This window comes from Penaeus vannamei, chromosome 15, assembly GCF_042767895.1.
Source record: "Penaeus vannamei isolate JL-2024 chromosome 15, ASM4276789v1, whole genome shotgun sequence".
In the NCBI taxonomy this organism is placed as follows: domain Eukaryota; kingdom Metazoa; phylum Arthropoda; class Malacostraca; order Decapoda; family Penaeidae; genus Penaeus; species Penaeus vannamei.
This window is the reverse complement of record NC_091563.1, coordinates 4,535,797-4,561,269: the sequence shown is the minus strand read 5'-3', so window position 1 is coordinate 4,561,269 and position 25,473 is coordinate 4,535,797. Positions and strand designations below refer to the sequence as shown.

The window sequence follows — 25,473 nt, the reverse complement described above, 5'->3', positions numbered from 1 at the left end:
AGCCACTGCCATGCCGCCCTCTCCCTCCCGCAAGGTCGCTTTTCCTATCGGCTCAACATGGCGGTGTAGGCCGTACAAAGATGGCATTGGCTGGACGCAGTGGCGGCACCGGAGGACGGCAGCGCTCGCGGTGTGACCAGGGAGGGAGAGGGCAGGGGAGAGGAGGGGGGGGGGAGGGCAGGGGAAGGGAGAAGTGGAGGAGGGGAGAGGAAGGGAGGAGTGGGGGAAGGGGCGGGAAAGGAGAGAGGAAGGGAGGGGTAAGAGAGGAGACTGAGAGGAAGGGAGGGGAGACGGGAGAGGAAGGCAGGGATGACGTAAGGGAGAGAAAGGGAGGGATGGGAAGGGAGAGGGGGGGAAAGGGAGAGAAATGAATGATAAGGGATAAAGGGAAAGGAGTGAAGGGCGGACGGAAAAGGAAGAGGAATGGAAAGTAAAGGAAAGAGGAGAGGGACGAAGGGCAGGAGAAAAGAGAACGAGAGAGGAGCGGAGGGAGCGAGGGGAAAGGGAGCAAGGGAAGGGGCCGACCAACTCGTTTTTCCCGCCTTGTCGACTGTTTTCCTTGCCTCTTGGGAGACGAAGAGCAGAAGGAGAAGGGGAGACAAAGAGGAAGAGAAGGAGAAGAGGAGACGAGGAAGAGAAGGAGAAGGGGAGACGAGGAAGGAGAAGGGGAGACGAGGAAGGAGAAGGGGAGGCGAGGAAAAGAAGGAGAAGGGGAGGCGAAGAAGAGAAGGAGAAGGGGAGGCGAGGAAGAGAAGGAGAAGGGGAGACTAAGAGGAGAAGGAGAAGGGTGAGAGGAGATGCAAGTTATAGGTAAATGATACTTGAAAGATAGGGAACTCAATCTTTTGATAGGTACAGGGCTCTCTCAAGACATAAATAATTTGGATGGCAAGAAGAAACGGATCCCAATCTTTCGAGAAACGTAGAGCTCCCGCGAGCAATAAGATGCATAAGTTATAAGAAAAATGAAACTCGATCTCTGGACGAAAATAAAAGTTCCGCAGCGCACGGGATTTATAAATGGCGGGGAAAAGGTATGGAATTCAATCTTTTTGATAAATACAGGCATTTCTCGAGTTACCGTTTCTTTCGACAATGAGGAATCATTATCGTCGTTTTCTTATCTAACTTTTGCGTCGACATGCAATTGAAATGAAGCTGCGATTATTTTATCTTTTGTTTTGTTGTCTTTCTCTAATTTTCTTAGCTTTGTTGTGTATGCGGCAGTCTTCTCGTGTGTGTGTGTGCGCGTGCGTATACGTGTGCGTGCACGTATTTGCGTGTGCGTGCGCGTGCATGTATGGTGTGTATGCGTGAAAATCTACGTGTGTATACTTACGCTTGTGCCTTTTTTACACACACACTGTTTCGTATGTATGGTACATGAAACCGAATGAGACAATATTGTGCGCGTGTGTACATGCATGTGCGTTTGTTTAGAAATAGAATGACATCACTTTGACAGAGAAGCGCGTATGGCTCCGTCCCCCAGATCCCATCTAAAGTAGGCAGGCTTTCAGAAGGAGAAACAAGATTTGGACTGGCCCCGTCCTCTCGCGCCGCCCCGAATAATGCTGTTGGGGTCTGCTGGGGTCTGCTGCTGAGTCATATCGGTCTTACAATGACCCCACTTTCCTTCTGGCCCCTCCCACCCCCTTTTCCGTACCCCCTCGTCACTTCCCTCCTTGCCCCTACCACCCCCTTTCCCGTACCCCCTCCCCACTTCCCTCCTTGCCCCTCCCACCCCCTTTCCCTTACCCTCCCCATTTCCCTCCTTTCCCCTCCCACTGACCCCTGCCACCCCCTTTCCCGTACCCCCTCCCCACTTTCCTTCTTGCCCCTCTCACTCCCCCCTCCCACCCCCTCCCGTACCCCCTCCCCTCTTCCCTCCTTCCCTCCCCCTTCTGGTTCTCATTATCATATCAAAGCTGTAACACGTTCACATGCATTTACCCGGGCTATCCTGTTTTTATTTATTTTTTTATTCATTTTTCTTTTAGTGCTTTACTTTTGGTTACGGAAATAACAAAAAAAGGAAACGAAAAAAAAATTAGGCTCTGTGAAAGTTTTTGGGGAAAGAGATAAGAAGTAAGAAGTTAGAGTGGGAGAATAAAACCGTACGAGAGAGGGAAGAAAGGAGCGGAAGAAGTTGGGAAAGTGGCATAAGATGGAGAGAGGGAAGCTATGCAATCAGAACTGAGTTGAGTTATGTATATAAACCAGCTTTCCTCCTCCTCCTCCTCTTTCTCCTCTCCTCCTCCTCTTCCTCTTTCTCTTCTCCTCCTCCTCCTCTTCCTCCTCTTGCTCTTTCTCTTCTTCCTCCTCCTCTTCCTTCTTCCTTCCTCCCTCCCTCCCTCCCTTCTCCACCTCCTCCTCCAGGTCCACGTCTGCCCTCCTACCACCATCCTCTCTCTCTCTCTCTCTCTCTCTCTCTCTCTCTCTCTCTCTCTCTCTGCTCTCTCTCTCTCTCTCTCTCTCTCTCTCTCTCTTTCTCTCTTTCCGCCATTCCCCCCTTTCCTCCCCACCCTCCCTGCCTCACTCCCGCTCTGCCTCACACCTTCCCCTTCCTCCTCCCTCCGCCACCCCTCCCTCCTATCCCTGTTCTTCCTCCCTTGTGTGTTGTTTGTCTTCCTCTTCCTCCTCGTCTTCCGTTCCTTTTCCTCGCCTTCCCTTTGGCCGCGTTCGCCCCGTCCCGCTTGTTGTGGCGACGGCATCGGGCGGCGGCGGCGGCGTGGTAGCCGTGGCGAGGAGCACAACATCGGCGGTGCACGCGGGGCGAGCTCGTGGTGGCGGCGGCGGCGGTGCGGTGGATACGTAATCAAGTATGACTCTCCGCGTTATTTGATCCTCGCTGCCCCATTCTCCTTTCCTCGATCCTCGCCCTCGTTTATTTTTTTTTCTTCTCTGTCTCTCTCTCTCTCTCTCTTCGTCTTCCCCGTATCTCCCGTTTAATCGCCAATTCGTGTGCCTCCCGTAATTCGTATCGTGTTTCCTTCGCTTCCTTGCTGCTTTGCGGTTCGTCGCTTACGCGCCTCGGCTCTCCCTCTTGCTCCTCCTCCTCCTCCTCCTCTCCCTCCTCCTCCACCTCCGCCTGCTCCTGCTCTCCCTCCTTCTCCCTCCCTCCTGCCTCCCTCCTCCCGCCCCCATCGTCTCTACCCCTGCAGCAGCGGGCGTGACAGTGGCGTTGTCAGTGTGTGTTGAGGCTGGTGCCCGTGTGGTGGTGGTACGACTCCCGTCCTTCTTGGACGCGCGTGCGGGAGTGCGCGCGCGCGTTCTGCCCGCGGTCATTGCGATCAGATCAACTGTGCGCGTGTGCGTGTGCGTACGCGTGCGTGTGTGGCGTGTATGTGTGAAAATCGGTATGTGTATGCTTCCGGTTGTGTGTCTTTGTGCGTTCTCTATAAGCATGCCTCTTTATCATATTGTTATGGCACATGTGTGTATCCATTGCTAATGCCAAAGTGACTTGAATTACAAGTATGAGCAAGGTATGCAGTATTTGCGTTCGTGTTAGAGAGAGAGAGAGAGAGAGAGAGAGAGAGAGAGAGAGAGAGAGAGAGAGAGAGAGAGAGAGAGAGAGAGAGAGAGAGAGAGATCGCGAGCGCTCTTGCTGGAATACGTCAGCAGTGTCAGCGACGGGATTGAGTGAGAGGGTGGGGTCACGCGCGTGTCTCGGTGTTTATACAAAGGACACGGAACGGCGGCGAACGGGAGAAGCGAAAGGCAAAGGCGAGCGGCGTAATCGCAGCCACGGTCGTATTTTTCCAGCCGAGGAAGGGGTGTCAGTCGGTACACAGTGCAAGTGCCGCGGGGAGAGTGTCAGCCAATGGCTCGATGAGGGTTCCAGTACACAGTCAGTGACGCTCAACGAGTGGGTTGCAAGCGGGCAAGGGAGCTGCGTTGAGAACGGTTCGCAGTTCGCCACTTAGAACCGCGGAGGCAAGTGGCGGCCACGGCAGTGCCGTTGGAGTGAGAGTGCAGGTGGTGGCACGGCAGTGGAAATCACAGTGACAGTGACGGCGTCGGTGGAAGTACCCGCGGCCATTGCAAGGACTAAATAATGTAGGCGGTATCGAGTGTGTGTGTGTTTGTGTGTCAAGCTGTAACTAGGTGCCGTCCGGATCGGCGCGCAGGTCGTGAAAGGTCGTCCTGGCGTCGCGATGTCTCCTTGCAGTGACATGCGACTTGGGGCCCTGAGGGGAGGGGAAGGGGAGGGAACTTTTTCGGTTTTTGCTCCTAAGGCGTTGAGCTGATTAGAATATGAGAGTGATTTGAGATCTTCGGCGAGTGCTGCGCCACTGATAGGACCAACTCATTCCTTCCCTTCTTCCCCACTTCCATTTATCTGTCTCTCCATCTACCCCCGAGATTTTCTCCCCTCTCGCTCGTCCCTCCCTTCCCTTCTTATTTGCCTCCATCTGTCTGTGGATCGGTCCTTCTACCTTCTGGATTTCCCTCCCTCCTTCCCCCCCATCTGCCCGGGAGGGTGTCCATCTATCTCCTGGATTTTCCTCCCTCCCTCCTGTCACTTCCCCCCTTCCCTCCCAACTCCAGTCAAGGTCATAAGGGGGAGAATTCCTCCCTCCGCCTCCCCTCCTTATCTCTGTGCCTCATTCACTCTCCTCAACCCCATTATTTTCTTATTTTGCAGATGTCTGCTCCTTATTTTTTCTTTGGTTTCCTCACTCTCATGACATCCTCCTCCCCCCTCCTCCCCCTCCTCCCCCTCCTCCCCCCTCTTGCTCGGCGGGCGGGTACACTGCGTGGGTGCTGTGGGTCGTGAGGGGATTATGTACACACTGAGTCGTGATGGGTCGTGCCTCCGTGTCGTTATTGAGTTGTCCGCGCCCGCATTCTGATCCCTCCCCCCTCTCTCCCAGTCGTCATCCTCCCGGGCCTCCCCTCCTCTTGCACTTCTTCCCTCCCTTTCCCCACATCTTCCCTCCCCCTTCCCACTCTCCCTCTTTCCCTTCCCACTCTTCCACTGTCCCTTCGCACTCTTCCTCTGTCCCTTCCCACTCCCCCCTCTTTCCCTTCCTCACTCTTCCTCTGTCCCTTCCCACTCCCCCTCTTTCCTTTCCCACTCTTCCTCTGTCCCTTCCCTCCCCCTTCCCACTCCCCCTCTTTCCCTTCCCACTCTCCTTTTGTCCTTTCCCACTCTTCCTCTCTCCCCTCCCTCCCCCTTCCCACTCTCCCTCTTTTTCCCTTCCTCCTCCCGGCGCCGCATGGACAATTCGACTGCCACAGGATGTCGTCAGCGAGAAGGCTCTTACCAATACGATAGCGACAGCTGGGGTGTTTGCGACGTCGGCGGACAGCAGCAGGGACTGATAGCGGCGGGGTATCGAAGGCGGCGGCGGCGGCGGCGGCGACAGAGGGATCACCAGAATATTTCCAGCGAAGGCGACCCCAAGCCCTTGTCTGGGCCTCGCAGACGTCAGGCCTCAGATTCCCTTTTAATTGGAATTGTAGTTCATTTCCCGCGAGGAGGCAAAAGACGGAGAGAAATGTGAAAATACAAAAAATAGAAAAAAAGATAAATTGATAAGATGAATTGATGAAATAAATAGAAAATAAATAAGATAAAATAAATAGAATTTGATATTGAATGAATTCTTCAATCCGACTTCACTCCCGTCGGCCATTATCCGAAGCAAGAGCGAGGGAGAAAGGAATCAGCTGATATTGACAACCGTGTTCCGAGCCCGAAGCCGCTCCTTGGCCGTCGAAGTCGCTCACGTCCCTCTGTTTATGACGCGGCGAGAAGTGTCTGATTCGGGGGACTGGATTATCCCGTTTGAGAGGCCCGTTGGCTTCGGGGGCTTACGGGGCACAGGGGCGCAGGCACACACACACACACACACCTCCGAGATTATTGGCCGGAGGAAGCAAATGCCGCTCGCCTCGTGTAATTACTTGGCCCGTCCTCGCCTCCGCTGCGGGCTCCCTTTTTGCCTTCCTGACCCCCTCTCTCTCGCCTGCGCTTTGTTGCTCTTCGCCGTCTCTCCTCTTTCTGTTTTTTTGTTTTTGTTTTCTCTCTGAGCTGTTCTATCCCTGTTCTTTCTCCGTCGCGCCCTTTCTCTTCACTCTCTCTCTCTTTACCTATCTTCCTCTCTTTCATTCCACCTTTCTTATTTATTCAATTTCTCACTTGCTCTCTCTCCCTTCCTCTTCTCTTTCTCTCTCTCTCTCTCTCCTTTCTCTCTCTTCTCTTCTTTCTCTCTTCTTCTTCTTCTTCTTCTCTCTCTCTCTCTCTCTCTCTCTCTCTCTCTCTCTCTCTCTCTCTCTGTGTGTGTGTGTGTGTGTGTATGTATGTTTGTTTGCGTGTGCGTGTGTGTGAGAGAGAGAGCGCACCCGCTGCAAGAAACCCGAGTGTTGTGTTGTTCTGGCAAACACATTCAGTATTTCTTTTGTTTTTGTTTCGTTTGGTGTATTTGTTCGATTTCACTTCTCCTCCTCTTCTTTTAAGTCTACTTTTCTCTCCCTATTTCTTACTGTGAGAGAGAAAGAGAAAGGGAGAGAGAAAGAGAAAGAGAAAGGGAGAGAGAAAGAGAAAGGGAGAGAGAAAGAGAAAGGGAGAGAGAAAGAGAAAGAGAAAGGGAGAGAGAAAGAGAAAGGGAGAGAGAAAGAGAAAGAGAAAGGGAGAGAGAAAGAGAAAGAGAAAGGGAGAGAGAAAGAGAAAGGGAGAGAGAAAGAGAAAGAGAAAGGGAGAGAGAAAGAGAAAGAGAAAGGGAGAGAGAAAGAGAAAGAGAAAGGGAGAGAGAGAAAGAGAAAGAAAGGAGAGAGAGAAAGAGAAAGGAGAGAGGGAAAGAGAAAGAAAGGAGAGAGAAAGAAAAGGAGGGAGAGAGAAAGAGAAAGAAAGAAGCGAGAGAAAGAGAAAGAAAGGAGAGAGAGAAAGAAAGGAGGAAAAGGGAGAGAGAAAGCAGAAAGGGGAGAGAGAAAGAGAAAGAGCAAGGAGAGAGAGAAAGAGAAAGGGAGAGAGAGAAAGAGAAAGGGAGAGAGAAAGAGAAAGGGAGAGAGAAAGAAAAAGAGAGAGAGAAAGAAAAAGAGAGAGAGAAAGAAAAAGAGAGAGAGAAAGAAAAAGAGAGAGAGAGAGAGAGAGAGAGAGAGAGAGAGAGAGAGAGAGAGAGAGAGAGAGAGAGACAGATGGAGGAGTACAGCAGAAGAGGTGGGGAAATTCATGTGTTTGGGCTCTATGCTTTAACATTCTGGCCTTTGTTTTGGTTCTTTTCTGGTCGTAGTTTCATGTTGCATTATTGCAGCTTTTTCACTTTCTTTAGCCGGAGAAATCTATTTTTTATCATACGTTGATCTTTTGTTCAAGTGCGTGTTAGTGCGTGTGTGCGTTGGTGGTTGTGCGTGCGTATGAAGGACGGCGATGGCGTGATAACAGCCAGACCATGACGTGGCTAAATGCGGAAAAGACCTCGATTCTTTGCAATATTGAAAAAAGGCGATTGAATTGGAATTCATCCCAATCCCATTAGGGTTCAAGTAGCGTTAGGATGGCGAAGCGCTGAGCAGGACCTCCAGTGGCACCCCTCCGCCCCCCCGCCCCCTCCCGGTGTGCTCCGCCTCGTGTAGTTTCGTGATGTTGGAGAATGAGTTGGACCGCTCTTCTTCCAGCGTTTACTACGACGGAACTCTTGTGAAGCTGTATTGACCCGCGCGTGTGTGGCCGAGAGGTGAAGGAAAATAAGAAAAAGAGAGCGAGAGAAAGAGAGAGAGGAACACCGTGTCTAAAAGAGAGAGAGAGAGAGAGAGAGAAGTGAGGGAGAGGGAGGGAGAGAGAGAAAGAGTGAATTTCTATAGTCATAGAAAGAAAATTGGAAGGGAGGTGTGAGCGAGAGAGAAGGAATTTCGAGGAAGGGGGTTCTGGGGGAAGGAAGGTCGGCTGGACGGGTCTAGGCGGCGCCGTCGGGTGGTGTGGCGGTGTCAACACGGGGAGAGTGCCACTAGACGGTGCAAAGTGTAGGCCCGCTGATCCTTCGGACTCGACCTTAATGCCATCAAACAGTGGTCCTCTCTCGCTGGAGGAGCAGGAGGAGGAGGAGGAGCCGAGGTCGAGGGTGTCCGCCGCCACGACCGCCGCCACGACCTGTGCTGGCGCGCCTTCCGCCCCCTCCGCCTCCCGTGGCCCCCGCCGGATTCGCCCCCTCTCGCCGACCTTGGGAAGCTCCCCTCCCTAGTGCGACCGTGAAACTGGCCCTCGCCCTCGCCTCTCTCGCGCCGGCCTTGGCCCAAGGAAGAGGCAAAAACTGTGACCTTGAGTGATCTTGACGTGGATGGCTTCCGAAGAGTTTCATGGCAGGAGGAGGAGAAGCAGGAGGCGGTGAGGAGGGGCACGCGCCGCTGCCCTCGTGCCACGGGTGCCCACGGCTGTAAGAGAGACTTGGGGTACTTGGTGGGTGCCCCACGGGGTGCCTCGTGGGAATCCCAGCACCAGCGCCTCCCCCCCCGGCCGTCTCCGCCTCTGTCCTCTTCCCAACCCCATTTTCCTTCGGCGTGCCATGAGTGTCACCCCACTGGCCCCCCTTCGCCATGGGGTCAGTGTGTTGCTCCCAGAAATGCTGCAGGCCCAGAGGTGAGATTCTTTTCTAAAACTTTCTCGTTCCCTAAACAGGGCTCTTGTTCGTGTACATATAGTGTTGCGGCAGACTCTCTGCCTTTATCCTTGTGACGTCTTTAATTGTGCGTCGTGCTCACTTGTATGTATTTGCACATTCACTTCACTTCCAAATACGTAGGGATGGAATCATTTGTAATACTCAAACCCGTCTATACATAAGGCTTCATTCCGATCTGCAATGTACATGGGTACGTGCGCAGGCCGGTCACTTGAATGCGTGTGTTCGCGTGTGCTCACCTGTGTGCGAATCCGTGCGTCGCTCAGTGGGCGGAGGTTGCAGGTGACTCCGTGGCGGCGGTAGCGAAAGAGGCGATCCGGGCGCTGGCGGAGAAGGCGCAGGAGGGTTCAGCCATGGTCACGGAGCCCTGTTAGGTCACGCCCGAGGCATCTCACGCCCACCACCGTCCCGCGCAGCCCACACTCCGTCCCCGTCCGTCCGGCTGCGGCGTACTTTTCTGCACGGACGGAGGGAGCGAAAGTTCCAGGGGGGGATGGGGATGGGGTGGGGGATGGGGTGGTATTTGGCAACCTCCTCCACGTCTGTTTCCCGGAGCGTAATGATGAACGTCTTATATTGATTTGTTTAATTTCGCCAATCGGGGTCACGATTGGGTGGATGCCGGGGTTGATGAGTGCGGGGGTCGGGGACTCGTGGAAGGGGGAAGGGGGAAGGGGGGGGAAGCATGGAAGGAAGAGGGAAAGGGAGGGAAAGGAGGAGGGGAGGAAAAGAGGAGGAGGGAAAGACGGAGAGAAGGGTTGAGGAAACGGGCGGGAACAACGGAATAAAAAACAGGAAGAGAAGGAAGAATCATGAAATGGAGAGAAGTGAGAATTGAAAAGAGAGAGAGAGAGAGAGAAAGAGAGAGAGAGAGAGAGAAAGAGAGAGAGAGAGAGAGAGAGAGAGAGAGAGAGAGAGAGAGAGAGAGAGAGAGAGAGAGAGAGAGAGAGAGAGAGAGAGAGAGAGAGAGAGAGAGAGAGAGAAAGAGAGAGAGAGAGAGAGAGAGAGAGAGAGAGAGAGAAAGAGAGAGAGAGAGAGAGAGAGAGAGAGAGAGAGAGAGAGAGAGAGAGAGAGAGAGAGAGAGAGAGAGAGAAACCAACTTTGGCTCATTGATGCCTGGTGGCGTATTGGCCCTGTGCGATGGCCAGCTGGTTTCGACGTCTGTTTCAATTCCTGTTTCTCATCTCGTTCTCGCCTCCTCTTCTCGTCTCCTTTGTCCTCTCGTCTGTCCTTTTCCCTCTTCTCTTTGGTCTCCTCTGCGTAAGATTCAGAACCAGAACAAAGTCGAATTATTCTCTTGGATTTTTATTTTTTTATTTTAAATTGCTTAGCCCTTCTTCCATTCACCATTTCTTATCGGGTTTTCTTTATTACATATTTACTCTCACTCCCCCCCCCCCCCTCTTTTACTCTCTTTGACCTGCTCTGACACTGCGAGAGAAACTTGGTAAAGAATGAACTAAAGAGGGACAGACGCTCATGCAAAGGTCAGAGGTCAGACGTGAATATTGTAGAGCTTTGTGGTATTTATTGCTCGGTTTGTTAACGTTCGGGACTCATTGGGAAGGGGAGTTTATTACGCTTGTTTTGTTTCGGTTGTTGTTGTTTTGTTATTGTTTTGTTGTTGCTTTGTTGTTGTTTTTTATTGTTGTATTGTATTGTTTTATTGTATTGTATTGTTTTTTATTGTTTTGTTGTTGTTTTTATTGTTTTGTTGTTTTGTTATGGTGGTTCGTGTAGTAATGGTTGCCATGGAAATTGATGGTGTGAATGTGAGAGATGTATTTTTTAATGTATTTTTTAGTATTAACGACTGACTACTAATGTTTGTAACGAAGAGGTTATTGTATTATTCGTCGTAGTTTTGTTACTGGCTGCATGATGGAGGCTAAACCACACGGAAGACAAAGCGCCTCGCCGCCATTCTTGATACAGCGAACTCTCTCCCAGTATTGTCCCAGCGGATATTAGCTCGGGTTTTATACTGGTACTAAACGGCGTGGGAGGTCGATCGCCGGGCGCTCGTCGGTGGTACAAAGTGCGGCGCGAGATCGACAAGTCCTCGCGTGAGGGAGAAAGTAGAAGGCGAATGATGTGGTGGGTGCGGGCGGGGTTAGGGGGAAAAGGTGGGTGGGGTTAGTGGGCGGTTTGGGTAGGGGAATGAGGGAGTTGGGGGGTGTTTTATGCGTGAAGGAAGGGGTTGGGCAGAGGGGGAAGGGGGGTGAGTGGGTGGGCGCATAGGTAGGTGAGTGAGGGAATGAGGGGTGTTTTGTGCGTGAATGAGGGGAAGAGGACAGAGCGAGGGGAAGTGGGCGGGGGAATGCGTGGGCGGGTGAATGGGTGGGTGAGTGTACGCATGGGTCGGTGGGTGGGTGGGAGTTTTATGCGTGAACGAAGGGGTTGAGCAGCGCGAGGGGAAGTGGGCGGGTGGTCGGTTGGGCGGGTGGGTGGGTGTTGCGTGTGTGAAGGATGGGATGGGGCGGCAGCGAATGAGAGATGAGTGGGGAAGGGTGGGTGGGTGGGCGAGTGGGAAAGGGGGCGCGGATGCAATGTGCTTGGTGTTTGTATTTTACGAATTTTCCTTTCACTGCGTTGATTTTTTATGTGTGTGTTTCGTGGTTTGGAAATCGAGGGTCGTTTGGCTATTCGATAAGTCATTAGCAATTAGATTATCAGTGTAATATCATTATTGATTCGCGTTGCATGTGCGTGTTAGCCCCCGGACCATCGCTGTGTATATTTGCCCATGGCTGGCTGGAGATCCGGACGGGTGCATGTGCTTGTTGGTCGCAGCTCGCCAGCGGACACTCAAACGACCGGCGTATGAATAGACGGATCAAACGGGGAGTAAACGGAAGGACACGGAAGGATTCGGAAGGATTCGGAAGGCCAGAGGGACAGACAGACAAATCGGCGACAGGATGGAAGTAAGTGGTAGAGCAGGTTTTATTTTGGGGCCTTGCGAGACGTGGCGTTGGTGGTAGTGGTGGTCCCTCGACGGAGCACCCACGACCACCACCAACTAGTCAGTGTACCTCTGACGCCACACTCACACACACGCACGCGCGCGCCCTCGTGTTCGGCCTTCGCTCGGCCTCAGTGCTCGGTGCGGAAAAAGGGTGTCGTGCTGGTAGGCCTAAGGGTGTGCAAGGGTGAGAAGTGCAGTGCAGTGAAGTGGTGATTGCGGGAGCCCCTTGTCGCTTCTCGGCGAGGAAAGGGCTGATGTAGTGTTTGGGATTATAGTTATGACGCCTTTTTTACGCCTCACTCCCGGCCCACACCCTGACCCCGCAGCGCCCGGTTGCTTTGCTTGCAGTGCCAAACAGTGCCCGTGTCGGGGCAGTGACGAGGTTAGGCTGATACCGGAGTGCCAGTGAATAAGTGAATAGGGTCAAGTGCCAGGAGTGATACGAAGTGAGGCGAGTGGCGCAATGGCAGAAAAATCACTTCGTTGGGTATCAGTGTGGTGGCACTGGTGGCACTCGGTGACACCATGCGCTCGCGTCTCCGCCTACCTAGATGGTGCCAGCAGTCGGTGCTTCGGGAGGAAAAGTCGCCCAGTGCTTGGCGTAATGCAGTGTCCGATTAGTGGCGATGATAGTGATAATCAGACGACCGTTTCGATAGGCCTTCGTCGCTACAGTGCTTCCTAAGAAACGAAGCCAGTGATGGTGACGATCGCGACGGGAATAGACCGCCGCCGCCTCGCACAGTGAATGGTGAATGTGGCGATGATAGTGAGCATGCTGCGACCCTCCTCGCGCGGCAGGGAGGCTCCCGCCAGCTCCCTCACTCGCCAGCCAACAGTGGGACGATTTAGGGAACTGCCAAGTGGGTCTTCAACTCCTCCTCGGTTATTTTAGTGCCGCTGCTGCTCAATGTTGTTGTTGATTTTGCTGCCCGTGTCGTTCACTGGGGTTACGCTTGTTTCGTTTGGTCGTCGGTTTGATCGGGTTTGTTTATTTTTTGTAGTGATTCTTTCTCTCTCTTCTTTCTCTTCTCTTGTCTTCTCTCTCTCTCTCTCCTCTTTCTCTTGTCTTCTCTCTCTCTCTCCCTCCTCTTCTTCTCTCTCTCTCTATCTCTCTCTCTCTCTCTCTCTCTCTCTCTCTCTCTCTCTCTCTCTCTCTCTCTCTCTCTCTCTCTCTCTCTCTCTTCCTTTTCCTTTTCCTTTTCCTTTTCCTTTTCCATTTCCTCTTCCTTTTCTTCTTCCTCTTCCTCTTCCTCTTCCTCTTCCTCATCCTCCTTCCCTTCACATTTGCGGAGATGCAGCTACGGACGGTGACGCGTGCAGGGAGAGCGTGGGGGAGTGAGGAGGGAAAGGCAGAAAGCGGAAGAGAGTGGCGATGGAAGGGGGGTAAAGAAGGGGCTATTCGGAGACCTAAGAGAAAGGGCTTTGGTTTGGTAGAATTGGAGTGTTGTCACCAAGGCGTGGCGTGACGTGTGTCTTTACCGTATACACAAAGCGGAGAGGGAGTTGGAAGGGGTGTGAGTGAGAGGAGGAAGAGGAGGATGGAAAGGGAGAGGGAGTTGGAAGGGGTGTGAGTGAGAGGAGGAAGAGGAGGGAGAGGGAGTTGGAAGGGGAGTGAGTGAGAGGAGGAAGAGGAGGATGGAAAGGGAGAGGGAGTTGGAAGGGGGTGAGTGAGAGGAGGATGGAAGGGAGAGGGAGCAGGAAGGGGTGAGTGATAGAGGATGGGAAGGGAGAGGGAGTAGGAAGGGGTGTGAGTGAAAGGAGGAGGAGGAGGATGGGAAGGGAGAGGGAGTTGGAAGGGGTGTGAGTGAGAGGAGGAAGGGAGGGGGAGGAAGAGGAGGATGGAAAGGGAGGGGAAGGAAAAGGAGGAGAGGCCGAGGGGTGAACAAGAGAGAGAGAAGAAAGGCCCCAATAACTCTCCCCACGGACGCAGCCTCACGTCCGCCGCGCCAACATGATAAAGCAAAGTGCGAATTAAATTCATTACTGTTATTATGAGATAGCATGGATGTGATTTCTTTGGTCCGTCGAGTCGGTGCGGACGCTTTTTATATTTGGGAGTTCGAGAATTTGTCTTCCTTTTTCTCTCTCATATTTTCTTTTGTACTTTCTTCATTTTTTCCCATGGCCCCCTTTTTTTTTTTGCTTCTCCTTATCTTCCGCTTCCCATCAGCCTTCCTTGAAAGATGCGTCTCGATTTGATCTGTCTATGTCTACGTATTTATGTATTTTTCTGCTTGTTTTTTCTAGCTACATCTATCTATCTGTCTGTCTCTAATTATCTATCTATCTATCTATCTATCTATCTATCTATCTATCTATCCATGTTGGTGGGCATGTGTATCCTTAGTCTGTCTATCTGTCTGTCTCTAATTATCTATCTAAGTATCTATCTATCTATCTATCTATCCATGTTGGTGGGCATGTGTATCCTTAGTTCGAGTATGTGAGCTAGCGAGGGCGAAGGCGAGGTCTGGGCAGCCCCGCTCGGACGTCGGCCTCGAGAGATTCCTTTGCCCACATGGGGTCGCGGCGATAAGCGGGGGGGAGGGGGAGTGGGGGTGAAGGGGGCTGTCAGACTGGCGCCTAATGGTGGGTGGGTGGGGGGAGGGGGCGGGGTAATGGTGATAGTAACGCTGAATGGGTGTTTGGGAAGATCTATTGGGGGTGGGGTGGGGTGGGATGGGGGGATGTTGTATTATAGGGACTCAGAAGGGCGAAATAAACCAGTCGAAGATGGAGAAAAAAATGCCATGGATTGTTCACAAAGGGGCGTGATGAGGTGTTGCGGTTGGAGGCACGTGTTGAGCGGCCTGACGGGGGCTGGAGCGTTGTTGTCTTGGCGACAAACGTGAAGCAGCGTCACACAAAGCATCTGATCTCCTCCTTTCCTCTCTCTCTCTCTACTCTCCCCTCTTCCCCTCCTCCTCCTCCTCCTCCTCCTCCTCCTCCTCCTCCTCCTCCTCCTCCCCTTTCCCCGTGACTACCCATATACGCAGCAACATCGCCTCACCCAGTCTTGTTCTTACCCTTCCCCTCCCTCGCCCCCTTTCTCCTCCCTGTCCCCCTTCCCCTCCCTCGCTCCCTTTCTCCTCCCTGTCCCCCTTCCCCTCCCCAATATGTCCTCCTCCTTCCCCCACCCTCCTCCCTCCTACCCCTCCCTCTCCCCCTTTCCTCCCAATATCTCCTGCTCCTTCCCCCTCCTTCTCCCCCTCCCACCCCGCCTTCTCCGCCCTCTCCCCCTCCTTCTTCCCCTCCTTCCCCTCCCCTCCCCCAACCCGAGCGAGACCCATATTAGGCTTAGAGTGCGCAGGTAGATGCAGAGGCCGTCTTTAAAGCCTCGGTGCAAGTGCTACTCCGTGTCGGCATTGAATATGGACGTCCATCTACAGGGGGAGCTGACTGGCCTTTTGTGAGGGGGTTTTATGGGTTTTTATCTTTTATTTTTCTTTAGTTTCATTTTCTATTACTTTCTTTTTCTTTTTTCTTTAGTTTCGTCTTCTGTGATTTTCTTTTTCTTTTTTTTTTAGTTTCATTTTCTGTGATTTTCTTTTTCTTTTTTCTTTAGTTTCATTTTCTGTGATTTTCTTTGTCTTTTTTCTTTAGTTTCATTTTCTGTGGTTTTCTTTTCCTTTGCGTTTAGTTTCATTTTTTTATGATTTCTTTTCTCTTCTTTCCTTTGTGCGTGCGGGGTTCTGTCAGTGTGCGCGGGCGCAGTAGAGGTTCGGATGTCGTGAGTTAAGGTGTGAGAAAGGCACACAGGTAAGGTCGCACCTGCACTCCAGCTCGGGTTACGCCGAGGAGTCGACAGGTTCAGCTCGACCATTTTTAGGCTGTTGAGGCCTGTGTGACTGCAGCCCCCGGCGCCCACCGCTCTCCACGCCCACGACTGGCATAACCTGTCACTTCACTTCACTTCTAAAAAAAAAAAAATCCCCTCCTCACCAGCTCCACTTTGCTCTCCTTGCTTTTTTTTTCTTGGTTGTTCTTCCTCTCTCTCTTCTCTTCTCTTCTCTTCTCTTCTCTTCTCTTCTCTTCTCTTCTCTTCTCTTCTCTTCTCTTCTCTCCTCTCCCTCTCCTCTCCTCTCCCTCTCCTCTCCTCTCCTCTCTCCTCTCCCTCCTCTCCTCTCCTCTCCTCTCCTCTCCTCCTCTCCTCTCCCCTCTCCTCTCTCTCCTCTCCCCTCTCCTCTCTCTCCTCTCCTCTCTCTCCTCTCTCCTCTCCCCTCTCCTCTCTCTCCTCTCTCCTCTCCCCTCTCCTCTCTCTCTCTCTCTCTCTCTCTCTCTCTCTCTCTCTCTCTCTCTCTCTCTCTCCTCTCTCTCCTCCCCCTCTCTCTCTCCTCCCCTCTTTCCCCTTCCCTTTCCCTTCCCCTTCCCCTCTTTCCCATTAGGCCCACCTTTGACGCATCATTATCTCCCTCGTTCCCTCAAGGGAGTCAATGAAACACAGTCATAGTTCCTCACGCTGCGCATAGGTGTGAGGCGCGTCACACTCCGACGTCACTAATATCGTACCAAGTGCCACATTTCCAGTCACGCTTCCGTGTTCCACCTTTCACCCTCCCCTCTCCCCTCTCCTCCCCTCTCCCTCTCCCTCGATTCCTACCAGGCGAACACGTTTGTTTCACCTCAACCTCCGTCCCTCCTCACTCTTTTCCTCCCCTCTCCCCCTTCTCTCCCCCTTTCTCATCAGGGTACTCGCACCCTCTCCCCCTCTCCCTCTCCTCCCTCTCTCCCCCTCTCCCTCTCCCTCTCCTCCTCTCTCCCTCTCCCTCTCCCTCTCTCCCTCTCCCTCCCCCTCCCCCTCCCCTCCCCCTCCCCTTTCACAGCAGGGTACTCGTTCTTGCTTCTGTATTGTTTACCTCTGAAGTTATTGGGAACGCGGTTTTATATAAGAGCTGTGTCTGGAGAGGGAGGGAGGGAGGAAGAGAGGATGTGAGAGGGAGAGGGGAAAGCGGAGGAGGTGGAGGAAGAAAAAAAGAGTAGGTGTAGAGGAAGGTATAGGGATAGAGATCGAGGAGAATAGAAAGATTGGTGGAATTAGATTTCAAAATCTGCTCTCCATTACAACTCATTCAGTTAACGAGTTTCCTCGTTGTAAAATAAGTAAAGAATTTGTCAATGTCTACACCAATAGAGGTGGGAGGGGTGGGTGAGGGAAGGGAAGGTGATAGGAAGGGGGAAGGAGGGAGAGAGAGAGAGAGAGAGGGAAGGGCTAGAAGGAGGGGGCGGAAGGGGCAGGGAGGACAGATGGAGGGGAGGGCGAGGAGGTGGGGGCGGAAGGGGCAAGGAGGATAGGTGGAGGGGAGGGCGAGAAGGAGGGAGCGGAAGGGGCAGGGAGGACAGATGGAGGGAGGGAGGGGGAGGGCGAGAAGGAGGGAGCGGAAGGGGCAGGGAGGACAGGTATAGGGGAGGGAAGGGGGAGGGCGAGAAGGAGGGGGGGGGGGCTGAAGGGGCAGGGAGGACAGATGGAGGGGAGGGAGGGGGGAGCAGGGGAGGGGGGATTGTCTCGCAGTTGGTCGTCTGTGCCACGAGATGATCATGTCTCTCCCGGGTTGCGTAACTGTGACACTAAAGAGGGCATTATGTACCGCCGCGATCGCTACCTGCTTGCCGCTTCAGTGTCTTTGTTTTCTCCTTTTTAAACAGGTTGGTTGTTTTTTTTGGGGGGTCTTATACTGTTGTTGATGTCTGTCGGTTTTATTTTAGTGTTAACTCCTGGACTTCTGCCTATTTATTTGTTTCATTTCCTTTTGGCTCTTTCGTTTGTAGGCTCTGGTGTGTTGCGAAGGAGGGAGGGAGTAGAAAACGGGTAGATAAAAGAAGGGGAAACCAGAGAAAGAATGATGAAAGGAGGACATTACTGTCACAATTTTGTTTTATAAATACATATATTTTTATTTGAGTGGACTTTTCGCTTCGGGTGTTCAAAAGAGCCGTTAAAAAGGCCTAGCAAGTTGTTCTGTTCGGGCGTGCTGCGAGAACACGATCCTGCAAACTGCTGGAAGGAAGGTGCGCCATTATGCAAAGTAATCCTAGTCAAGATTTATCCCCTTGGCTGTCCTATCCAAACTCCTGTTCTCGTATCCCTGGTGTCAGTGCGTGACGTATTTCCAGCGTAGGATAACAGGTGTGGATATTTATGGATCCTCGTTGTTTCTCGCAGTTTCACGTCGTTTCGCGCTTGCCGTGGCGGGGTCGCGCTGTTTCCTGCAGGTTCTCGCAGTTTCACGTTGATTCTCGCTGGTTCACGTAGCGTCGCGGAGGGGGCTGAGACTTTTTGAGTGTATTTATTTCCGTCTCTGCGTCTCTCTCTCTCTCTCTCTCTCTCTCTCTCTCTCTCTCTCTCTCTCTCTCTCTCTCTCTCTCTCTCTCTCTCTCTCTCTCTCTCATTCTCTCTTCCTCTCATTCTCTCTTCCTCTCTCTCTATCTTCCTCCCTCTCTATCTCCCTCTCTCTCTATCATCCTCTCTCTCTATCTTCCTCCCTCTCTCTCTATCTTCCTCCCTCTCTCTCTATCTTCCTCTCTCTCTCGCTCTTCCTCTCTCTCTTTCTTCCTCTCTCTCGCTCTTCCTCTCTCTCTCTCTCTCTCTTCCTCCCTCTCTCTCCCTCCCATCTTCAGTGTTATTCCCCCTCTCCTTCCTTCTCCTTAACTTCTGTAGGTAAAATTTTCCGATTCTTAACACTTTCTTTCCTGCACTTTTTTCCAAAATGGCCCCCACAAATTTATTTATTTCTTTCTGACTGTTTGTCTGTCTACCTCTTTCCACTGTTTATCTCTTTCTGTCTTTCCTTTCCTTTTTCTCTTCGTTCTTCCCCGCCTTCTCTTTTCCACTTTCTTATGTTTATCCCCCACCCTTTCTACCTTTCTACTCCCAAGCCTATCTTTCCCCTCTCCCTATCTTTCAATCATCGAATTTCTCTCTTCTCGTCCTTTTCTTTATCCCTCGCCCTTTCTCTTCCTATCTTTCAATCATCGCATTTCTCTTCTCGTCCTTTTCTTTCCCTTCTTTTCCCTGCTCTCTTTCCCTTAACCCCCAGGTCTGGATTCGCTTTCATTTTTCTTGTATAGTTGCTAGATCCAACAGACTTCTTGGCACAGCGCCAACCTCCGCTCCTTTCTCCTTTCTTTGTCTGTGACTTTTCCCTCCCGAGTCTGTGTGCACATTCGTCTGTGTACGTGTTCGTGGGTATGTGGCATATATGTGTGTGTGTGTCTGTATGCCACGGTAGCATTTTCTTTCTTTTCACGCCCTTCTTTGCCTCTTTCTCTCGCTTTCTCTCCTTTCGCTCTCCTCTCTTCCTGTTTACTCTTCCTTCCCATCCCTTTTCCGAGGCCGGTTTCTCTCTCTCTCTCTCTCTCTCTCTCTCTCTCTCTCTCTCTCTCTCTCTCTCTCTCTCTCTCTCTCTCTCTCTCTCTCTCTCTCTCTCTCCTTTCCTCCTTTTCCTCCCTTCCCACCTTCCTTCCTCCCCCCAATCTCGGATTCCATGTCATCCCTTCCCTTTCTTTCTACTCCCTTTCTCTCCTTTTCCCATCATCTCTCCCTCCCTCCCTCCTTCCTATCCTTCAACTCATCCATCCATCCATCCGTCCAGCCGTTCCTTCCCCTATCCACCCATCCCAGCGCCCACCCATCCTATCGCCCGCCCATCCTAGCGCCCGCCCATCCTAGCGCCCGCCCATCCTAGCGCCCACCCATCCCAGCGCCCACCCATCCCAGCGCCCGCCCATCTTAGCGCCCGCCCATCCCAGCGCCCGCCCATCCCAGCGCCCGCCCATCCTAACGGCCGCCCATCCTAGCGCCCGCCCCCATATTAGTCTTCAAACACACCACTTTACTCCCCCCGGTACGCAGCTGGTGGGATTAGATTGGTAGGCTCCGGTCTTTTAATGTTTGCATTATACGACATTCGCGTTGGCCTTTTAAACCCGGTTGGCGTGTAGGTGAACAGGATTAGGTGGCATCCGAGGAGGGGTTTGGATTTTAGGGATGGGGGGGGGGAATGTGGGAGAATGAGAGTGAGTGGGGTGTGCGTGGGTGGAATGAGGGGGGGGGTGGTCGTCTTGGTAACAGCCTCCTTCTTCATCTTTATTTATTTATTTATTCTTTATTTTTCCTCTTTTCTTCTTCTTCTTCTTCTTCTTCTTCTTCTTCTTCTTCATCTTCATCCTCCTCCTCGCCAGCGTCTTCTTTCCACCCCATCTCCTCTTCTTCCTTCAATGCCTCCTTTTCCCACGCCACTACCGCCGTCTTTTTTCACCTCTCTCTCTCTCTCTCTCTCTCTCCTCCTCATCCTTCTTCATCTTGTGAGACTCTGAGAAAAGATCTGCAACAAATCTTCTCTCCCAACGTAAACCCTCCTTCTGCTTAGCATTCCTCGCTAGGGAGATGGTCGGGACGTGCTCTCTCTCTCTTTCTCCTTCGGCCCACATATCCCCCCCCCCTCCCCCCCTCCCTAAAAACACACATTTTTCGTAATGGTTGTGTTTGGTGAAGGTCGCTTGCTTTTAGAGGTGACTTTCGCAGATATCGTCCTGGACTTTTTTTTTTTTTTTTTTTTTTTTTTAAGAACGCCTGGTTTGTTTAGGAATGATGGGTGGTGGGTAGAGGGTGGTTGTGGGGGGGGGGGGGCGGTGTAGGTGCTGTGGATTCCTCAGTGTATTTCTCTCTCTCTCTCTCTCTCTCTCTCTCTCTCTCTCTCTCTCTCTCTCTCTCTCTCTCTCTCTCTCTCTCTCTCTTCCCTTATATCTCGAGCCTACAGAACTTTCCTAATGTTGATGCGGATTGCTAGTTACCTGTGAGTGACGAGAGGACTTTCCCCGAGTTGTCCCTCTCGAGTGGCTATTAATAGCCCAGGATGACTTTTACTGGCGTGGATTTGGCTTGGGAGGAGCAGGTGTGGATGGGGAGTGGAGGAGGAGAGGCGCGGAGGGGGAGGGGGAGGAGACCTGAAGAGTGTAAACACGGGGGGTGTAGGCTGACACCTGCGCTTGTTGCCGGGTTTTGTGGACGCGGTGGCGGCAGGTGGTTACAGGTGCGAGGCCAGGTGTGTAGTGTTGATGTTGATTTTTTTCCGTGAATTTTCGCAGGTTTCGCTTGAATCTTGACGTAGCGGGTTAGAGGGAGGATGCCGGTGTAGGTTGCACAGACGGTAGAGCTTTACACTTGCATGCACGCGCTGCTGGTTGTCACGGCGGCGGTCGCGCTGTCGGCATAGGGGGGCTTCGTTGTCGGCTCGGGTTGCATGTGCACTTGTAAGGGGTCGTACACCAACAGGAAAAAAAAAAAACAAATAAAGAAAAGAATACAGAAGAGCGTATTAGCCGGTATCACATGCGCGTCTTCATTTTTCCTCATTCGTATGTATGCGTGTGTTTGTATGCGTCTCTCGTCCGAATCTGCTCCCTCTCTTCGTTACCAGTGCGAAAGGCGGAAAAAGAGGCACGCGAGAATAAAAAAATAAAACCAGAAAGAGGGTGAAGGAGGACGAGAAGAGGTGGAAGAGGTGGGAAAATCTGTGGCCAGAAAGAGAGAGAGATTCGGAGGGAGTTCTTGCTGTTATCCAACGAAGGTAGTTAGTATTCGCGGCAGAACGGAATGTTCGCTTCTTTACTGTGAATTCGCGCGTAAGTACGTGAGCGCGTCCTGTCGCCTAAGAGATCGGGCGACGGGTGTTCGGGGGGGGGGGGGGGAGAAGGGAGGGCAGGGGGGGAGGGGGGGGAAACGCTCTTTTCCCCCGAAGTCATCCCGGATTTTTCCCTTTATATTTTTCCCCTTCTTTTCCATTCGGTTCCTCTGTTTTTTTTTACTTTGAAATTCCCTCTCATTCTCATCTCCAATATTTCCACTATTTTTTATTTTTTTTTTTTTTTTCATTCCTTCCCTCTCTTATTTGTAGATGTATAACCGGTCTCTCTCCTTTTTCCCCTTTCGCGGTTTCCTCTTCTCTCACGCGCATGTCAGCTACCTGTTTGAGGCGCTGCGACCGAGGTAGTAGAGAGAGTGGGTAGGAGAAGAAGAGAGGAGAGGGAGGGAAGGAAGGAAGGAAGGAAGGAAGGAAGGAAGGAAGGAAGGAAGGAAGGGAGGGGAAAAGAGATGAAGGGAGAGGCGGGGGAAAGAAGGAAGGGGAAGCTGGCGCTCAGGGGAGGCGAGGGTAAGGCGTTGCCCCTCCTCTCCTCTCTCCTCGCCTCTCCTCTCTTCTCATCTCTCCTCGCCTCTCCTCTCTTCTCATCTCTCCTCGCCTCTCCTCTCTTCTCATCTCTCCTCGCCTCTCCTCTCTTCTCATCTCTCCTCGCCCCTCCTCTCTTCTCATCTCTCCTCTCTTCTCTTCTCCTCTCCTCGCCTCGCCTCGCTTCTCCTCTCCTCTCCTCTCCTCTCCTCTCCTCTCCTCTCCTTACGTCCCTCACTTCCACCTCGTTTCCTCGTTTCTCCCATTTTGCTCTACTCTCCGCCGCCTCTCCACTCGCCCCCCCTCGTTCTCCATGGCTGTTCCCATTTCTCGCTTTTGTTCCTTGGCCGTTTATTACAGCATGCACTCTCGGCTAATCCCTTTTGTTTCCTCCTTCGTGTAGTGTTTCCTCTTCTTTCTTTCGCCATGTCCATTTCTCTCCTTCGTTCTCCTCGCTTAATGTCTGTCTCTCTGTCTGTCTGTCTCTCTTTCTCTTTCATTCTCTCTCTCTCTTTCTCTCTCTCTCTCTCTCTCTCTCTCTCTCTCTCTCTCTCTCTCTCTCTCTCTCTCTCTCTCTCTCTCTCTCTCTCTCTCTCTCTCTCTCTCCCTCTCCCTCTTCCGCTCTCCCTCTCCCTTTCCCCCTCTTCCTCTCCCTTTCCCTTTCTCCCTCTTTCCTTTCTCTCTCTTTCCCTCCTTCTCTCTCTCTCTCTCTCTCTCTCTCTCTCTCTCTCTCTCTCTCTCTCTCTCTCTCTCTCTCTCTCTCTCTCTCTCTCTCTCTCTCTCTCTCTCTCTCTCTCTCTCTCTCTCTCTCTCTCTCTCTCTCTCTCTCTCTCTCTCTCTCTCTCTCAATCTCGTACGAAAAATACTGCATTAGTGTTGGTTCCGTCTGTCAGCGGCTTCATTCATTCCCAAGGAGGCTTTCGTGTTTGCCTCCATCGTTCTCATAGGCCTAGATGTGTATTTGCGTCCGTGCATTTGTTGGAGGACGGGATTGCGGCCTAGAAGCAAGAGGGGCGGGGGGGGGGGTAGGGTAGGGAGGCAGCTCGTCTATCCCGTTATATCCTTAACTTTCTTATTGATCCTGCCGAGGTGGCGGGTCCTGCCGGGATGTTTGGGAGGCTGAGGGCGAAGGTGGAGGTGGGGAGGGGGGTGGGGGGGGAAGGTGGGGGAGGTGGGTGTCCTGTGGATGTTGTGATCCTCTTCGGGAGCAACTTGCCCGGAAGGAAGGGATGCTGCGCCGGAGTTGGACGTGTCCGGAAGCAATGAGGGTGGGGGAGAAACAGGAAGAGGAGGACGAAGAGATGGAGGAAAAGGAAGAGAAGACGGGGGTGGGGGGGACTGACTCAGAGACGATTCAAATTCAAAGCCGAAATTAGAAGTACATGTGAGTGATGGAAATAAAACAGGATAAAGATCCGTAGAAAAAAAAAGAGAACGAAGGAGTAGATAGAGAGAGCAAGAAGATACACACAAAGAGATTTTATCAGCTGAAGGTATTCTTTCTAATATGCCAGTAGAAAAGCCAGCTTGCTTGTTTGTCTCTCTGCCCACATCAGTGAAATACAGATATAATTGCAATATGCAAAGCCGAATCCAAACGTGAATATAGATTGCTCTATCAACTCAGTCATGTTGAAAGGAGGAGGCGGTGGAAATGGCAGTGAAGGAGAAAAATAAAGATTTGGAATAGGAAAGTAAAAGATTACCTTGGAAATAACACTGTGGGAGAGAAATACGCACACGCACGCATCTGCACACACACATACATATGTATATGCATATGTACGTATACATCCATATGTATGACTGCGTCAAATGTTCTGCCTAAACGAGTTGCATTTCCTCTGGCTGCGAAGGCCTGAAAGTACGGCAGCGTTTGAGAAGGTTCATTTCTGCGTGTTCGTGCTTTCCCATCTCGGGTTTATGGCGGCGTGGGTTTTTTAATCCCAGAACTTGGTCTTGGCTTTTTAAAGGGAGATAGGGGCGGGAGAAGGAGGAGGAGGAGGAGGAGGAGAAGAAGAAGAAGAAGAAGAAGAAGAAGAAGAAGAAGAAGAAGAAGAAGAAGAAGAAGAAGAAGAAGAAGAAGAGGAGGAGGAGGAGGAGGAGGAGGAGGAGGAGGAGGAGGAGGAGGAGGTGGAGAAGTGGGCCGCTGGATGTTAAAGGTCATCCTCCGTCCCCCATCCCCCACACCCCTCGCACCCCCCGCCCGCCCTTGAATTTCTCCCGATTATCCTTCGGCCTCCACTGGAGTCAGCCTTTAGCGCCTCGCCCCTCCCGCCACCTGTGCTCAGCTTCCTTCGTATCAGTAAGGATGTTTCCGCTTCCCAGTTAGGGCGCCGTTGGGGAAGTGGCCGCGTCGCCCTGGGACTCCTCTCCACGCACCCTTGGCCACGTTAGTTCTGCGACCCTTTGACAGTGGAATTGTTCTCCGGTGCTTGTTGATGGAGCGACTGGCAGTTCGGTAATGTTTCCTTTGCAGAGAACGGTTGCCTTGGCGTTGACGTTGAGTTGCTTTGCGTCCTGCGATCGAGTTCCATGACCGCGGAGGTGATGATGGACGTTGGCGGAGAGGAGGATGTGGAGGACCTCCGGGGCGCCACGCGTGGCTCCCTCGCTGCGGCCCTCGCGGGGGCTGTGCCGGCCGTCTGTTGATGGCCGTGCCCCGCGCTGCCTTTCCCTCGCTTGACCTCCTTGACCGGACTTCCTCGCCCGATCGCATCGCGTGTTGATGGCACGTGACCTGGCCTCGCCGCCGCCGTGCCCGAGAGGTGACAAAGACTCGCAGCGTGAGACCTTCGTGCCGGCCAGCGACCGAACCGCCGCCGGGAGGATGTCCCTGTTGGAGGCCATGAAGGCGTGGACACTCGGTCCATGGGCGCGGCGGCGGGACAAGAAGCGCGTGAGCGTGGCTCTGTGGGGAGGCCGCCCCGTGGAGTCCGACATGTGCTCACACCTCCTGGGGACGCCGGGGATCTACCGCCGCCGCCTCTCCTCCCCGTGCGATGGCGATGTGCTGGACCTGTACACCGCCGCCGCAGCGGCAGCCGCCACGCCCTCGCTCACAAACGGACCCCCGCTGTACCATCCGCCGGCCTTCCCGGCCGGCTACACGCCCCTCGAGGATCTGCGCCCACGACGCTTTTCCCCCAAGAAAGTCGAGGTGGAGTCTGCTAATATCCTGGACGTCCCTCGGGTGGAGGTGACGCCCCCTGATGACACTCCTCCTTCCTCCGCAACGGAGGACGGTCAGCAGGACTTCTATTCCCCCTCCTGCAGTGATGGGGACCTCGTGCCTCCGCCCCATGACGATGACGTGAATGCTGGAGTGGCGGAGGAGGTGGGGCAGGAGGGGAAGGCGCCACAAGGACCAGAAAGGGCTGAATGTGACGGACAGTGCGTGACCGAGTGCCAACAGGATCCTCTTGGCCCGAAGGCAGTCACAGATGCCCTCGCACTCGTGCCCTATGACCCCCCAAATATCTCAGGAGATAAAGATAAGCAAGTGCTCAGTGAGGAGGATGTCGGGAAAGAGGAGGAGGAAGAAGTGGTGTTTCACGGAGAATACTTTAACTCGTGTGCACCAGTGATACTAAGTGATGGGGATAAAGCGGATGAGGAAGACGAGGAGGAGAAGGAGGAGGAACAGCATCAGGCGAATGTGGAGGAGCATTGGAGGAGGGTTTCTCTGGCAGAGATTCGAGGCGTGCCCCAA

General features: G+C 52.7%; 1 protein-coding gene across 10 annotated transcripts in view; it reads left to right on the top strand.

Moving 5' to 3' along the window:
• LOC113828418 (phosphatase and actin regulator 2) overlaps positions 1–25,473 on the top strand; it is a gene marked incomplete at its 3' end in the record, with an annotated part of 502,803 nt that overhangs the window by 456,057 nt on the left and 21,273 nt on the right. The window contains 2 exon segments of one of the 10 annotated variants that reach the window (XM_070130379.1): positions 11,245–11,733; positions 24,241–25,473. The exon segment at positions 24,241–25,473 is cut by the window's right edge and continues 151 nt beyond it. In XM_070130379.1, coding sequence (XP_069986480.1) covers positions 24,490–25,473 — 984 coding nt within the window. 10 annotated transcript variants of the gene reach the window in all.